The 17,500-nt window shown below is 34.3% G+C and overlaps 2 protein-coding genes across 7 annotated transcripts in view; one reads left to right on the forward strand and one right to left on the reverse strand.

Annotated features, from left to right (window-relative positions):
- LOC122256057 (tetratricopeptide repeat protein 36 homolog) overlaps positions 1–3,166 on the forward strand; it is a 4,497-nt gene extending 1,331 nt beyond the window's left edge. For both annotated transcript variants that reach the window (XM_043020518.2, XM_043020519.2), the window contains exons 3-5: positions 899–1,087; positions 1,672–1,844; positions 2,234–3,166. In XM_043020518.2, coding sequence (XP_042876452.1) covers positions 899–1,087; positions 1,672–1,844; positions 2,234–2,326 — 455 coding nt within the window. In that variant the 3' untranslated portion in view covers positions 2,327–3,166. The remainder of the gene's footprint in view (positions 1–898; positions 1,088–1,671; positions 1,845–2,233) is intronic.
- Positions 3,162–17,500, reverse strand: part of Trp1 (translocation protein 1) — a 15,224-nt gene continuing 885 nt past the window's right edge. For 2 of the 5 annotated variants that reach the window (XM_043020512.2, XM_043020513.2), the window contains exons 2-9: positions 11,142–11,198; positions 7,877–8,000; positions 7,404–7,500; positions 6,810–7,119; positions 6,495–6,628; positions 5,965–6,151; positions 5,095–5,264; positions 3,162–4,625 (exon numbers count right to left, since the gene is read on the reverse strand). In XM_043020512.2, the coding sequence (XP_042876446.2) occupies positions 4,424–4,625; positions 5,095–5,264; positions 5,965–6,151; positions 6,495–6,628; positions 6,810–7,119; positions 7,404–7,500; positions 7,877–8,000; positions 11,142–11,198 (1,281 nt within the window). In that variant the 3' untranslated portion in view covers positions 3,162–4,423. Of the gene's footprint in view, positions 4,626–5,094; positions 5,265–5,964; positions 6,152–6,494; positions 6,629–6,809; positions 7,120–7,403; positions 7,501–7,876; positions 8,001–11,141; positions 11,199–14,267; positions 14,292–17,500 lie in introns of those variants that run through there. The other 3 variants (XM_043020511.2, XM_043020514.2, XM_086539337.1) reach the window with 2 other exon arrangements.

The following is a 17,500-nucleotide window of genomic DNA, read 5'->3' on the forward strand; positions in this document are numbered from 1 at the left end:
GATTTTTTTATATTTTGAGGAAATTTGCTTTCTTCGCCATATTGTAGGCTTGTCGATGTCTCCGGTTTGGTTTTACGTGTGTCTGGTTTGTTAGTTCTTGTTTATCATGTATTGTTTGTCTTTGTTCTATTCTCGTTCTCTTTTCTCTCTATATATATTTTACTTCCCTCCTTCATCTCTCTTTCTTTCTCCCTCTATTTGTCTGACTGCCTCACGCAACCAATACTAAATCACATATATTTAATCGTCACCAGATAAGTGTTTATTTCAAAGAATACTGTTACATTCATACACTGAGTGGGACCAACTGGCCTCGCACGTGGGACGGGAAAAGGTTATAGAGTCGATGTTAAACTTGAGACTGTGCCAATGTTTAATATGATGTGTTGGCATCGTAATGTTTAGGGCTTAAGGGTTGGACTCGCGTGGTGGGGATTGTCTGACGTGGGAACTGGGCGCTTGCCAAGGACCGCGGGAACAATTTTTTTGGCTAGTATTATATACAGGTCTTATTCTTTTCTGTTGATTAGGCTCTTTCAAATATGTATTGTGGCGAATGCGCATATTCGTGTATATTTTGTTCTTATTAATGATGTATATACAATTTATGTCGTGTATATTCTTAATATTATTGATATGTATATCATTTATGACTTTTTTGTTGCATGGAACTATATTCCATTAGGATTTTGAGGTTTGATTTAATATTTCGAATACGCTTAGATTTCGTCTTTATTAACACACCCTTTTCTTTTGAGATTCCCATCCGAAATGTCTTCTTTTGCATGGAACATCTGACGAACCTAATTGCTTTAATTACTGACAAATACCCATCGATACCTAAGCATCCCCTGTTTTCTCATCCGATGTCATGGAGATTCATCGTCTTCTGTTCCAGACGCCGATGACGGATCGCCAAGCACAGCAGAGGCGAAGGAGCAGGAGATCTTGGGGGTGAAGGCAGCGGAAGCCGGAGACGTGGAGGGCGCCCTCGGCTATTTCAACAGAGCTATCGACATGATGCCAACCAGAGCGTCTGGGTACAACAACCGTGCCCAAGCCCTTAGGTTGCAGGGAAAAGTGGAAGGTATGAGAGAATCTCTCTCTCTCTGTATCTCTCTCACTCTCTCTCTCTCTCTCTCTCTCTCTCTCTCTCTCTCTCTCTCTCTCTCTCTCTCTCTCTCTCTCTCTCTCTCTCTCTCTCTCTCTCTCTCTCTCTCTCTCTCTCTCTCTCTCTCTCTCTCTCTCTCTCTCTCTCTCTCTCTCTCTCTCTCTCTCTCTCTCTCTCTCTCTCTCTCTCTCTCTCTCTCTGGACTGTTCTATTAGGCCGATGCTAACGCTATGCTGAGATGATGCTTGTTTTTAGGAATATAGAAAGTTTAATGTTTCGTTCGTTTATTCACGAGAAAACTTGTAATGGAAAATATGGAGCATAAGCACTTTCTAGCTTATTTTGTTGTTCTTATTCTTTATACGTAGTGGTTTGTATGTAAAAAAAATTCTTGAGTTATCATTACAGATCTGTATTTAGTCTTTTACTTTCCATTCCATTATATTTAAGCGTTGGTAGAGAAACAAAGAAATCTATATTTTTATGCCCATTTTCACTCAAGGCCAGAAACACACAAACACACACATGTACACCATTCCACTAATGCTCTAAATCAACAGAGGCAATGGCAGATTTAAACACAGCAATAGAGCTCTCGAAAGGCAAGGGTCGAGCTGCCTGCCAAGCATACACACAGAGAGCCATGATTCATCGCCTTCAGGCCAACGATGACTTGGCGCGAGAGGACTTCCAGGCAGCTAGTAATCTTGGCTCGGAATTTGCCAAAGCTCAGGTAATTCAGCATGTTATAAAGATGAGTATGAATTATATGAAATCATCACAAGAAAAGTTGTTTTTTCTGTTAATGAGGATGGTAAGACATGGGTTGGCCTTTACTGGTGATTTAACTTCTTGCATTTTCCACCTACCAGAGTATCTTTTAAACCTAAGATCAGTCAGCATATTCAGACTAACGGAAGAATTACGGTTCCCAGTCAAATCGTTCATGTCAGAAGCTGCTGACAAAGTCCACAGATGCTGCAAGAATATATGATAAATGTTCTTTAGCACCGAGTTTGAATGGTTATCATAAAACGGGACTGATCACTTTAGTTATCTGTGTGCTAGGTGAGTCGATTCCTTAACTGCGGTATTACAAATTGGTAAAACCTTTTTTTTCAGCTTGTACAAATGAATCCGTATGCAGCGCTGTGCAATAAAATGCTGCATGATGTATTTAGCAAACTCCAACGTGGTGAGTGTGCAGGCGTCTGATGTCCAAGTCAGGGTATGAAATATTTCTATAAATTCAAGGAAGAAGAAAAATTGTAAGTTTTTAAGGGATTCTTTTGCAATGGCTTTAGCTGGTTAGTTTAAAAAAATGTTTACCAAAATATGTCTATATGGAATGGATCAGATATTAAGTTTTGTGTTAGGTTACCAAATCATCTTTTACATAATTACTCACTAATATTGTCTTAAAGGTATATCAAATGTTATACAATTTACCATTGGTTGTGTAATTTGCTTTATATTTACATTTACATAGATAATTTAATCTAAGATATAATTATTAAAATTTCCCAACTATAATTAGGGTGGGACATGATTTATATGAAGTCAAAATAGAAAATAGGGCCAGTATACTAATGTGAAAGCCAATTTATTCTTCATAGCTTTAGGATATACCGAGTTTTAAACTTCGAACAAAATCTTTTAATAGTTAAAAATAAATTTCTGTATTTCTTCCAATACATAATCACTGGATCTAGTACAAAAAATGAATCCAAATAAAGAGGACAAACCTGACATGTAGTGTAATATCATGTAGAATAATAAATTTTAAGCAGGCAGTTGTAGTATAATATGGTTTTAAAAGATTTGTATAATTTTGATAAGAATATATATATTTTGTGTATATCATTATTCTCAGACACTTATAAGCAGGAAGCAAATACATTCTTCTTACTTATTTTTGTAAGCAATATTTTCCCTTTGGGTCAATGGCCATTTTACTTTTAAAAAATTCTTATTCTTACGTTGACTATAAAAAAAAACTATCATTTCAGTAAACCATAAAACCTTGTGTATAGATAATAAAAGGAGACACTGCAATTCTCATATTTTAATAATTACAAAATAATACCCATCCTACTTCTTGGTACAGAATGATAAAGTGAGTGAGGTTAAGATCTCAGCACTTCCAACTCCTACATCATTTGAATGCCCTGTATCACAGCAGAACTTTGATGCAGCCCATGATATGCTAGTTACCTTGTGGATACCAAACTACAAAATAACTTGCCAATAATAATCCAACAAAATACAAAATTGATTTTTTTTTCTCTCTCTCGTTTCTAAATCTAAACCAGGGCTTCATTTAGATTTTTAAAAGTGTTTTTATTATTTTCAAAATATCTCCACTGCTTCTCAAGGCATACTCAGATACAAATGAAGACGATACAACAAAGTTCCTTATGCAAAGTAATTTTCACAGAGGGGAAGAGGCAAGTTACAAAAAAAGACGACATAGTGAGATTCTATAACTGCATACAAAACTCACAGGAGGATAAAACACGTACCGAATAATGTAGGGAAGAGAAATGGAGAAGAAAAAGGAAAGAATCTGAACAATTTTGTGCAAACCGCATCTTTATTATCTCTTAGTTTATGGATGTCCATTCAAAACAAAGAGTCATGTAACATTCAATAAGTTAACAAAAATCCCTGGTTACATGAAAATCTGCCCAAAATGAACTGTGGGATTTTTCGAGGACTGGAAGCCTGATGAAGTTCTATGCACTGTAAGTGTACCAGAAAGAAAGCTTAGAAAATAACATATAAGAATAATGCTAAATTATCAAACTGGTATATAAAATAGTATTTTAAGTCTCTGACAATCATATCATTAACCCCTTCACAACCACAGAAGCACATTAGCACAGTGCAAAATTTTGAGATGTTAACAAGCCCTACACATGGGAGAGCTTATCATGAGATAAACTTTTAATCTATTTAAAAATAAGTTGCAATCTTACATTTGAAATATATCTGCACTTATGCACCTCTAAGGTAACAAAGAGATTCACTCAAATAGATATATATTATTGGTAAACAATGCCTTCCCAAGATAAGATCTCATTCAATGATTATAAAACAAAAAAAATGTAGAGATCTTGCTAGATCACTATAAATAACCATACTGAACACCAACATACATTCAGTTTATTATGTCAAATTTTCATTAACCTCAGGACACACTGAATACCTTGTATATCATCTCATGTATTATAGTACATGCCACTAACCAAGCTTTACTGCATCGCTTTCCCCCAACGATTACTTCAGAAATCTATTGTAAGTAGAGTAACTTTATGAACAACTGCTGTTTTCTGCTAAAACATCTTTTTCTTCGTCTCCTTCCTCTGTATTACTATCCTTTTTAGATTCCCCGTTCTCGTCGCCGGTCTCGTGTGCACCATCTACGTCTTCTTTTTCGATAATTTCAAATGCTTGCGAATTTGAATTCTCTGAATCTGTTTCACTTCCTGCAGTCTGGTCCTCACTATGAACCCTGAAAAGGAGGAAAGTGCCATGACACATCTATTTGTTAGACAGGTTAGTATAAAACTACAAGAAATCATGAGTAGTGTGCAACTGTACGAAGCACAAATTCCAATCCATCCGTTAAAAAAATGAGAAACAAAAATGTTGAACACCATAGTGGTCTACAAGAACTGCAGCCTATGTAATGTGGTTTCCTGCTCTATGAAGACTGCAAAATATCTCTGTAAAAAGGGAATTTAAGATTCACGTCCTTTAATAACTATTCTGATAGGAGCCAAAATTTTATACAATTATAGACCTAATAGATCTAATCACTAACTACGGAGTAAACTAAGCAAATTTTCCATAAACTAATATTCCTTGGGTATTTTATTAGAGAATAATAAAAATAAAAAGGAAGGGGGGGGGGGTAATAGATGGACACGAGCTTCTGCAGGACAATACAGAACACAGGTCACACTTTTGAGGGATCTCACCTGTCCACGTCTGTCTCAGGTTTATCGGTCTCCGCGGCCGTGTCTGGACTATCCAATCCGTTATCACCATCGGATTTTTTGCCTGAATCGTCCTGATCCTGATCATCATCATCTTTGCTTGCTTTCTTCTTTTTCTTCTTCTTTTCATATCCGTCACCGCGATACTCATACTGTAAATGCAAGGGGGAAAAAATAGTGCATAGTGCAGTGTTAAGTGTGTTTTGTGTTTGGTTAGTGCAAGGTACGTCTGTGATGTGTAAGGACTATGACCAGCAAGTGCTATCTACAGAACATAGAAGAAATCAGGAAACTTCCAACAGAATGGCATATAGATTATGATTATCAAGAAAAAAGAGAAACTGATCATGAATAACACTATTAAGAATGCTACAATTAATTTCAATTTATAGAAAAAAGGTAGCACAAAAATCATTATCTTTAAAAAGTACCACAATTCTTTAAAAAGAATGTGTTGTTAGAGTACAATCTTTGATAATCTAATCACAGAAAAATATATATTAAATATTTTTATTTCTCTAATGCCTAGAAAAAAACTCAAAAATCATAATTCCCCTTACATCAAGCTGGGAGATGCATTTGGTTGGATCCATAACAAATAATAATTTCTCTGATGCTACACTATTATAATAATAATAATAATAATAATAATAATAATAATAATAATAATAATAAATAAAAAAAATATAAAAAAACAACAACAGTGTATGCCACATCAATTTTTGCCTCATTGAACTTAACAACATAAACACTAAAACTCTAACCTTCAACATGACAAACTATAAACTGAACAGTGGTTGCTACTCTATTCGACCCAAAACATCAAGCTCCCACAAAAGCACAGAAACTTACATGGTACAGAGGCCAGAACGAGGCGAAGAACCCGACGTCCTCGGTGAGGTTGGGCAAGAGCCACAGGTGATGGTACCCCATGCTCAGGACCCAGATGATGACGAAGACGATGAACCGAATGACAGCCAAGCCCAAGATCACGCCCAAGAATCCTGCTGCCGCTACACTCAGGTAGTAAACACACTTTCTGTTGGCAAAAAATGAGAAAGGATGTGGTTAACTTTACTCAATCTAAAGCTGCTTCCTTTAAAAATTATTTATATACTTACTCTTTCCAAAATATGGATGAAAAATATGCAATAAATAAAATAACAATTAAATGAGGTATAAATAAAATCGACGAGGATCCCTTATAAAACACTGTTATACATATATCTAGATCTTTAGCTTTATAGAGGGTTAATACATGATGAACTGTAACTACAAACATAACTATTCTAGACAAACCAAACACATTTCATCTATCAAGACCATAACACAAGTCATCCTAATAGCTTCCACAATCTCAAAACAATGAGAACTCCTCTTACCGCACGCCTGGGGGCCACAAGGGGAAGAGGCACACAGCAATTGCACCAATGAGGATAAGTCCACCAGCAATATAATACCAAAACGGAACTGGGTCGTACATCCAAACGTACGCATCTGCACCGTCTATAAATTCCTGGAGAGAGCGGGAGAGAGAAAAAAAAAAAGTTTTGTTTAAGGTTCTGATGTGATAACATATTTGGAAAACGGTTGATAAAAAATGGCACATGAATAAATTTTGAATTCTGTCTTTTTCTTTTCCTCAGATGCTTAATCCATTTAACGAGTGGGTGGTTTTAGCCGAATACAATACTTACTTGGTCGAGATGCATGTCGAGCTTGATCTTTTTCTTCTTCTTCTTCTTTTCCTTCTCGTCTTCTTTCTCTTCATTGTCTTCCGTTTTGCCGGCGATTTCCTCCACTTCCTTTCTGACCTCTTCCTGCGACTCCTCCTCCTTGGATTTCTCCTCTTCCTTTTCTGGTGCCTTCTTCTTTACAACCTCTTTCTTCTTTTTCTCCTTCTCCTCCTTTTCCTTCTCCTTTTTCCTCTTCAAGTCTTTTGGTTTCAGGTCCTTGTCGGTGATTGGAATCTTCCGAGCCCGGTGGAAGAACTTGTGTTTTAAGAGCCTGGAATTGAAGATTACAATTAATAATGATAATACAGTGGGAAGTGTAAACTAAATGCAGAAAAGTATATAATATGAAATTTGATTAGGTTATCTTTTGTGAAAGAATTAAACATTTTATGCCTTTAACTATACTCAAATGTTGTAAGCTTACGGCATAAACTTGGCTCAGCAATTTCTTCATAAATCTCATCCTAAGAGTTACTTTCAGTATATCATAATGGTCTTTCTTAATTCTTTCCTTATCTAATTCAATACCCAACAATCACAAGGAGGACATCTTACTTGTTGCAGTATTCCACGACAGACTCCCGGTCCGTAAAGAGAATTTCCTTGCCAGAGGCCCATGGTGAATCCAGGAGAACATCAACGGCCTTGTTTGCTGAATAGTAAAAAATTCTATTCACATCCAAAACGTTCAACAACAGAACTATAGAAATTCTTTGACGGTAGTCCAAAATAGGCGACGCCAAAATCAGACTCAATGTTATTCAGACAAGCCAATCAAATATATTTTAAGAACTAATAAATGCTACAATCAATATGTTACTTCAATGAAATGTTCCTATCTTTATCATCATCATCATCTTGTCCAGTTCATCACTAACATCCCTCATCATATTTTCACAACCCACTTGAGACAAACGCCGGAAACCCAACCGGAATACTGATATCATACCTTGTATCAATAAATACCCTTTCACTAGTCCCCATCAGGTATAGACATTTCCCTTGGCAAAATGAAAGGGTAAACCTACCATAGAAGTAGTTTACTTGGTGATTCAGAAACTTTGTCCTCTTTACCGGACAATGCTTCTTCAAGTAGGTTGCAATGGCATATTCCTGTTTTTCTGGCTTATCCTCTACGGGGAGAGGAATATCCTGAAATGATACATACAAAGTGAAAGATTTCTTTTCTGTGGGGAGGATCCAACTGTATTCCCTCAACTAATGCCCCTAGTTTCTGTCATGGCCACTTCCTCACCAGATAGGTTGTCCTGCTCAACAATGGTCAAGTCTCTCTCTGTGTTTGTGTTTGTGTTTTTGTTTGTGTGTGTGTGTCAAATATATATATAACTGTGCACATAGGTGTATAGGTCTATAAAACCTGATTATTCAACATTCCTGAATAATCAGCAATGCATGATAAATTTACTCTACATCCTAGGATTTTCAGTGCTTGCAACTACTTTTAGTGCTGTTTATTCTTTAAAAGTCTATGTAATGCAGAACAGACTATATAAAAGTTGCCCCATCACTGTCTAATATCTGTTCCACGTATATTCTGCTTATATGTTACAACTCTCAATGATCATATCCCCAAAAATCAGTAAAGGGAAAAAACAAAAATTATTATATATACATAAAAAAATAATAATGCAAAGAAAAATATCCTTTCTCTCCAAATGCAAAATAAGTCCTGCTTGCTTCATTCAGCAACAAAGTCCTGGTACATACACAGTACATTAACCCACAACTCATATCCTCTTTAGAAAAGCATTGGTAATACAGATGTACCAGAGTACTGCAGTACTTTCACTTATTTTCTTCCCAAGACTTTACTGGCTTTTCTGGACAAAGAAAAAGACAAAAAACACTAAAAAAACAACAAAAAAAACCACACTTTTTAGACTAGACTAGAAAAAAAAAACGATATTAGACAACTGTGAACAGTTACCCTTGTATATAGGTAAATACCCATTACTTACTAATGCTGTCAATATCACACTTATATTTCCATCACACATGCATAATACAAATAATAAAAAGCTTAGTTGATTAAGGCTCAAAATTCAAATTTCCTACACACTTGGAAACTCCTGTGAAAACAAGCTCACATTTCTCAATTCACATGATTTCCTTGCCCATATTGTAGAATTTTATTTTATTTTATTTTCATTTTTTACTTTATCATGATTTTTCAGTGGGAAAACTCATATTCTCTGGAGTTTATGTTGTCACACTACAATTGTCAATTTTTGTGATTGCAAACTGCTTGATAAAGCAAAACATAACATTAATAATTTTGGAGTCGGTTTCAAAAGCAAAGCAATGCTTCTTCTTTCACACAGTGATTTAATTGCCGATTCCTTTAAGCCTGTACTTAAATATTCCATGCGAGTAAAAACAATTCAATGGCCACTTGGCATATCTATAATTTCTGAATCTTGTTCTAACAAAGTACAATAAAGACACTTAGAAGCAACACAGATTTTTTCTTCTCTTTTTTATTGGTCACGTCTTAAGTTGGACATCTGCCTAGTGAAAGTGTCAATATCAACTTTAAGGTGATAGTACCCAACAAACAGAAGGTGTGCGAGAGAGAGAGAGAGAGAGAGAGAGAGAGAGAGAGAGAGAGAGAGAGAGAGAGAGAGAGAGAGAGAGAGAGAGAGAGAGAGAGAGAGAGAGAGAGAGAGAGAGGAGAGAGGGAGAGAGAGAGAGGGAAGAGAGAGAGGAGAGGGAGAAGGGGAGGGGGAAGAGGAGGGAGGGAGGAGAGGTGAGAGGAAGGAGGGAGGGAGGGAGGGAGGGAGGGAGGGAAGGAGGGAAGGAGGGAGGAGAGAGGAAGAGAGAGAGGGATAGAGGGATAGAGGGATAGAGAGAGAGAGGGAGAGAGGGAAAGAGGGAAAGAGGAAGGGAGGTAGAGGGAGAATATAATACATGAAATGATAATTTTCCCTCTTGCCTTGCAAACTTGCATATAATCTGAAATAAAGAGGAATCAAAATGAGTGCAATATTGCTCAAGATAGAACAATATTCCTCTAAGGCACTAGAGTTGCTAGGGGACAAAAAAGCCAACAGCTCTAGACTTAGATAAACACACAAGAAATAGCCTAAAACAATCTCGAAATTTAATTAAAAATCTTCATATCACTGACATTGAAACTGAGACTTTTTTATTAATTTTTATTATTCTTTTCTTAGGAAGTTGTTAGAGAAAGAAATTAAACACACGAAAACACATCCTAAATATATACACATACCTTACAATTATAAATTTGCATACTGATATATATATATATGTAAAAGCAGAATTCAAATTCCTTAATATGTAAATTAAAAAAAAGAAAGAAAGAAAAAAAAAAGAAGCATACCTTAGAATTTTCTCACTCTTACTTAAAAAAAAACAACTAAAGTCATAAAAACAAAAAAGGAACTAGAAAATGAATAACCAGGAACAAATCAACGAGAATTGAACAACATCCACAAAGCAACACGGGCATGCACACTTTCCATAACGGAACAAAAAGGCACATGAACCACAGCTAAACTCTATTTATCAGATCTGACCATCTGGCCGTCTATCCCTTCAGGTTTACTATCATGGGTTTTTAAAACTTTCATTTCCATACAGAAGTGTTTCATTCGTATATGGAGCAAAATGTAAAAAAGTAAATAATAATAATAAAAAAAATATATGATAAAGATCATAATAATAATATCAACAATGATTAAGGAATATCTTCCAATACACAAAATCAAAGAGAAACAATCAAGAAATACAGAACAAGGTCATACTATCACCAAAAACTGCAAACTTTCTTGCAAAATAACTATGTTTATATCATTTACAAATAAGCCTTTATGTAAGGAAAAAAATAATAAAATAGTAAAAATAAATGTTATTCGATTAATAAAGTCCAACACAATCAGTGACAACACGTGAGTCATGTCGTGCTGTACAAGCCATATCTTGTGCTTTGCCTCCAAACAAACAAACAATAAGAATATATATGTATATAATATATATACATCATATATTATATATATATCATATATTATATATTATATATATTATATATATATATATATATATATATACATATATATATATATATAATATATACTTGCTTGATCAAGGAATATTTAAGCAATGCCAAAATCACATACAGATAAATAGGGAAGAAAAAAAATATATAAATAAATAAATAATTCATGAACAATCAATGGTAAACAGGAAAAATCAAAAACTCAAATCAAGGCTAGTCCAACTGAAAGCAACATTACATTTATAAGTTATCACCTCGTCTTTCGGTGGAGAGCAGCGTTTTATATAGGGACCCTTGGGATCCTGGTCATCCTGCGATAGAAGCAACAAGTGTCATCTCAGGTGGGACAAAGGACGTTCATTTGGGTGCAGTACAAAGCTTAAGTAAAACTGCATACATTACATTATACTATCCCTTTGATTTCCCTCTACTCCGCTTACTCATCTAACACCTGCGGTCAATCTTTCTCCTATTTTGAGTGTGATGAAATCTCGAACATTATCAAAATATGAAAAAAGACATTTGTGAAGCTATAATTTTGTGCCTACCTCACTTAATCGCTAGAATATTCAATGCTTGTACTTCTAGAGCATATTGTACCTACCTGACCCTAAATGCAAAGCTTGGCAGATAAAGTCTGATTACATAAATGATCATAATCAGATCATCTACATAGGTATATGAATGTCAATAACAAAATATATAAATAAATAAATAAATAAATTTATGTATTTGTATAAATACATATAAATACATATAAGCATATGTATATCAGCCTGTATCACTCCATTACAGGACATAGGCCTCTCTCAATCGATGTATCTACACATGTATACAAAGTTTGTATTTTTCCCTTTCTCAACACAATGTAATTAATCTCTTAGGACCTTCAAACTCTTTTAAGAGCTTAAACAATGCTCCTTAGCAACATAAGATTAAATCACCAAAAACCCTTGAGTAAAACCTAAATAATAATAATAAAACAAATATAAAAAATGGAACTAAAACTACCTATATGAATTTATCAAACACATTACACACACTGTAATTTGGGGATACACAAATTTCATGTAATTATATAAGATTAAATACTAATCACATGGCAGTTACCTACAGACTAACCACCTTTTCCTCGTCTTGTCATGCCACATATCAACATGTTACATACATCAGAAATAATAGCTATCAAGAAATAATGATCCATATGTTGCACTGTATGTATTGCACAATCCACAGTATGTGATCTCACTTTGCTTGGAAAATCCGCACAAGGCGATGCTCTCACGGGATTAATGTGCTGCTCTTGCCCGACCTCTAAACTGAGAACCAAGCAAGCCTTAGCGATGGTGCATCATAAAGAGGTTGTATAACCACGACTGAGAAGGGTTAAAATATGAATAAATATAACTAATCCTGCTATTCAAAACTTGTGCATGGTTTTACCAGAGAAATATCTAAAAAAAAAAAAAGAAAAAAAAAAAAAAAAAAAATATATATATATAAATAAATAAATAAATAAATAAATCTGGACGTATAGGTTCAACATAATTTCCTTAGTCAAAATAAAAAAAAATATGAAAATATAAATATAAAAATATTAACATAAACTTCCGTACAAACATTTGTAAGTAAATGTATGAAAAACAACAAACATTTGTAAGTAAATGTATGAAAAACAACCCCCTTCCCATGAAAAGCAAAGATAAATAAGAATACATAGTAGTTCTGGAGAGTATTGGAACTGAAGTGTAAAGAAGGACAAATATAAATCATATATCTACCACACTGATAAAAGATCACCTGGTGTTGCAATAAAAGCTGGTAGCTTAGAAAAAAAGAAAAGGAAAAAAAAAGAAAAAAAGAAAAAATATATATCTACACATACGTATCCATACATATGTGTGTATATATATACATATATAAATATATATATATATATATATATATATATATATATATATATATATATATATATATTATAATATATATATTATATATATAATATATATATATATATAATATATATTATATATATCCATACATATACATATATATACCAAATATAATAAACATATAATATATATATATATAATAATATATATATATATATATATAATATATATATATATATATATATATATATATATATACACACACACATTTATACAACACACACACATATATTTATATATATATACTTATGTGTATGTATGTATGTATGTGTATGTATGTATGTATGTATATTATATATATATATATATATATATATATATATATATATATATATATATATATATATATATATATATATATATATATATATATATATATATATATATAATAGCAAGAACTTACACAGAGTATGAAGATTTACAGCATGGAGATTATAAAATAAAATATTAATTACACTACATACCCACCATCTGCAGTTACATTAATCAATACAATTGTCATGATACTTCTCAATATACCTGGTTATTTTTGTGCTTTATATCATCATCATTAACAGTCTATTGAAACACAAAAAGGTGTTATCTAGTTTGTAAACTTGCTCACTGCACAAAGCATTCCCTTGGTCTACCAAGACAGAAAATCCTTCACTCTGAATATGTCTAGTCACTATAGGCAGGCAGAGTGTGAAGCTGACAAGGAAAATTATGAGATAAATTTGCCCCTGACAAGAGCCAACAGCATCGCGTCGGTATCAATGTGGGCAGCATCATTAATCTCTTGGAGGATCAGTCTTTGTATTGGCAATATAATGCTGAATGCCCATAGACCTGCAAAGTTTTTTCCTCCATACATGTTATATACTTATTTCATTACATTCAAATGACCCTAGAGACAGGGTACCATCAGGAAAGTGGGTATAGTTTGAGTCGACAAAGTTATTATAGCACCGTTTTTTTTTTTTTAAATCCTTCCAACCTCCGTGCAAGTTATTAGAGATAATGAGAAAGACAGGCAGGTGATGAGGATGTGAAGGATGAGGAATACAAACCATGATAATGATTTCATATTGATGAATATGATAACTTTTAAGTGCATTTTCTATTTTACTTTCCCCTCTTTCAACTTTAGGTTTACTAATTTGTATTAGTTATGTCACATCAAGGCTCTATTCACCCAAATCATTCATATTAATATACAGTTCCCCCTCTCACTTCAAATTCTTTCATAAATTCTAGAGGAATATTAACTTGTTGCCGATGGGGGATAGATTTACTAACCCAGGCTCCAGGATGGGTTTTATTTCTGAGCAAGGCTGCTTCAGCAACATACCTTGATTTTTCCCACTCCCTTTTAGTCACTCATTGTAGAGCTAGAGCCATTTTTGCGTTTTGTTTTTTGTGGGTGTTTTACTGTTCTTAGATACTTACATCTGTCATATCACAGGCTCTATCAATTCAGCAGTTTACTAAAATTGTAGTTCAGGGTCCATATCAACTCATTTTTTTTCTTTATACTCAATGTGATATAGAAGTACTGCTGTGTCAGGGGAGGGCAAAATGCAACTTTATTTTTTTGTATTTGTGTGCTGTCATTAATGTATACAAAACTTATAACCATCCAAAATGAAGATAACATGAAGAGGTAGGGAAGAGGAAGGAAACTTGTGCTTTTAATAGTGAGCGCCACAAAAAAGGCATCCCTACTGGCACAGGGGCACATTGAAGCCTGCACATCTTTCATCTGTGGTACTTTAGAGCAAGAGGTCGGCAACTTGCTATGTGCCATCGCTCTATAGAGATAGTGCTTGCTAGAGACCGTAGATGGGTGCCATTCAAGGCTCTCTCTCCTGCTGGTGCTAGAAGAAAGTGGTGCCATCTAGGTTTTGGATGAGAGTTGAAATCCATTTTGCTTAATATTACGGCAGTTATAATAATTATGACTGCAATTGTCAACATCACTCCCTCATTACTCATAGTACAATAAAACAACACTGTGATCCAGAATCCACTAACGTCCTGATGACCATCGTCAGGCAAGAGCTCCTGCGTCATGTATGACATAAAAACACATCCCCTGTCATTAATGGGTTAATATTCCATATTCAGCTATAAAGTAATTTTCCTGTCTCACATTTTTTAAATGTGCTTGCAGCCATACATCAATTTACAGTATTGTTTATATATTTCCACTTACATTACAGTAATTGTATATTTCAGATTGCATGCATGCAAGTAATTCTTTACATAACAAAAAATATGCAAATTCTCACCAGGATCATAAATTAAAGTATTGCTTAAATTGTTGACTGGCATAAAATCAGAAATTAACAAGAATGAAATATACAAAGCATGTATATGATAACCAGATAATAAATTAAGCATATGCCTTTAATTTTGTTGATGGCCTATATATTACGCACTCCTATACTATTGCGACTAACATATCAAAACTGCAGGCTAAGTATTTGTTAATTTTCTTCATAACTATTTATGAACAGTTCTCTTCATATTATTTTCATTGGGGATGCTTATTTCTTTTGTGTTTTTCACAAAAGTACATGAACACAATAAAATAAAGTTGTTTTTAACTGTAATATTTAACTGTATTACTTTTATCTCACTAGTATCAACCCATTGCGGACAGTGCGCCTAACGACCTAACTGGTCGTCAGGGCGGGCGTCTACGACACTAGCGTCACCAGCTAAAAATTAGAGGGACAGGGAAAGGGTCCAAACAATATTTTCCCATAACTCCATCATAAAATGCGGCTTTAGGCTGACTTTGGAACCCTGTCGCTCTGGAGCTAGTGCCGTCACAGCCATAATGCTATATGACTGTTTGTACGCTTCAACTGTGAGCAGATCCCAATGTTGCGTCATGTACACATTGACTCCCGCCTTTTAGACACAATCAGTGCCGGAATGTGTGTCATGACACCTGTACTCAATGGGTTAAGAACACAGTGGGGTTAAAAGAACCCTTTACTACAATTTTAGTCTATTATGATATTGATAAAGCCTGTCAGACAGCACAAACAAGCCTCAAAATATAGAAAAAAACAAAAATAGGGAACACAAAAAAGACAATTATTAAAATGAGTGCATGAAAGAGAACGTAAAATGTCGCAACATATCGTGTGAAGCTCCCTTGCTTAGACACAAAGCCCAACTGGTGCGCCATACATGTGGCACTCATGCCTATCGTGGGGACCAGACAAGAAAGTATCAAATCTGAAATGGGTTAATATATTTCTAAAATTAAATAAGAACAAAAATGATGAATGAGATAAGCAAAGATACTGCAAAATAATAAATCTTGCTTATCTAATTTTGCCTTTTCAAAGAAAAATAACAATAATAATGATAATAATACTAACAACAAAAATAAAAATCATACTAATCAATCAAATGATAATAGTAATAACATAAAAACAATAATAATATGAGATTAGACATAAAGAAAAAGCTAATGCTAAAATTATTCTGTACATATCTTTCACATGCATAATATGCACTAAATTTAGATCTTGGATATAGACCAATCAGACTTAATGCTGGATAACCATATTAATCAACCAGTCATTCTTAATATGGTTCTTCAGAGAATGGATTGCAAACTGATTGTCAGTTCTTGCATAGATTTAGATACATAAACCAAAATCAAAATAGAAAGAATGAAATAAAGAAAAAAGAACAAAGTATATGCCCTTTGACCTGATCTGGCTAACCTCAGATACATTATCCTACTTCTTAGCATAACAAAAGGTATGATAATATATATCAAAATATAGTTGGACATGCAAGCAAGAGCGGATTTAGATTCTAGGGTAAAAGTTACTGATACACCTGCAGTAAATCAGGTGATCCCAATGACGTACTCTGGCGAAGACAAACAACCTTCCGACATGCATAAACTGCCAAAACAAAGCTTCAAATGGTTCCTTGTTTGGTGATAAAATGCTCGAGTCTGATTTAATATCTGACAACATTATTGTGCTCCTGCGCTGATCAATCCATATAACAGCATCACTCGGTTCCTTTGTTTCATTGTATATTTCTCTACATCTCTGCACGGTCCTGTTCTGAATAACTGCTGATTTTGAGCCGACCATTATAGATCACAGTAAGTTTTGGTATATGTTCAGAGGATACCCACAACTGTAGATCTGTAGATTTTGTCCGTCTATCGTCAAATACAGGACCAGTCCAAGCTGGTTCAGACTTGTGCATTTCTTAATTCAATTTCTGCTTTCATCTCTACCTTATCTACCTTATTTATCACCTTGAGATGATCAGACCAATATCAACTTTTGATCAAAATCCTACATTTCGAAAAATTAAAAAATCCTGAGGAGATAGATTACATGTATAGTTAGCTTTGTGATGTAGCTAGCCAGCTGTTAAACTAATCTAATTCCCATATCAAAATACACTCCTAGTGTTAACTCACATGCACCAGCTGTAACAGAATCATAATATCAATCAAAATAAACCACATACAATAGGAAAATAGGAAAAAAATCCCTCGCAATACCCCAAACAACCAAAAAACCACCCCCCAAATATTTCCCCGAGGCTGATCCATATGCAATGCACAGACGTCCATACCCTCACATCCACATCACCATCCAAAACCCTTTAAAAAATCCACCTAAGAGGAT

Source organism: Penaeus japonicus, unplaced genomic scaffold, assembly GCF_977035675.1.
Source record: "Penaeus japonicus unplaced genomic scaffold, GWHDUDI00000001_assembly GWHDUDI00000008, whole genome shotgun sequence".
NCBI classification, from domain to species: domain Eukaryota; kingdom Metazoa; phylum Arthropoda; class Malacostraca; order Decapoda; family Penaeidae; genus Penaeus; species Penaeus japonicus.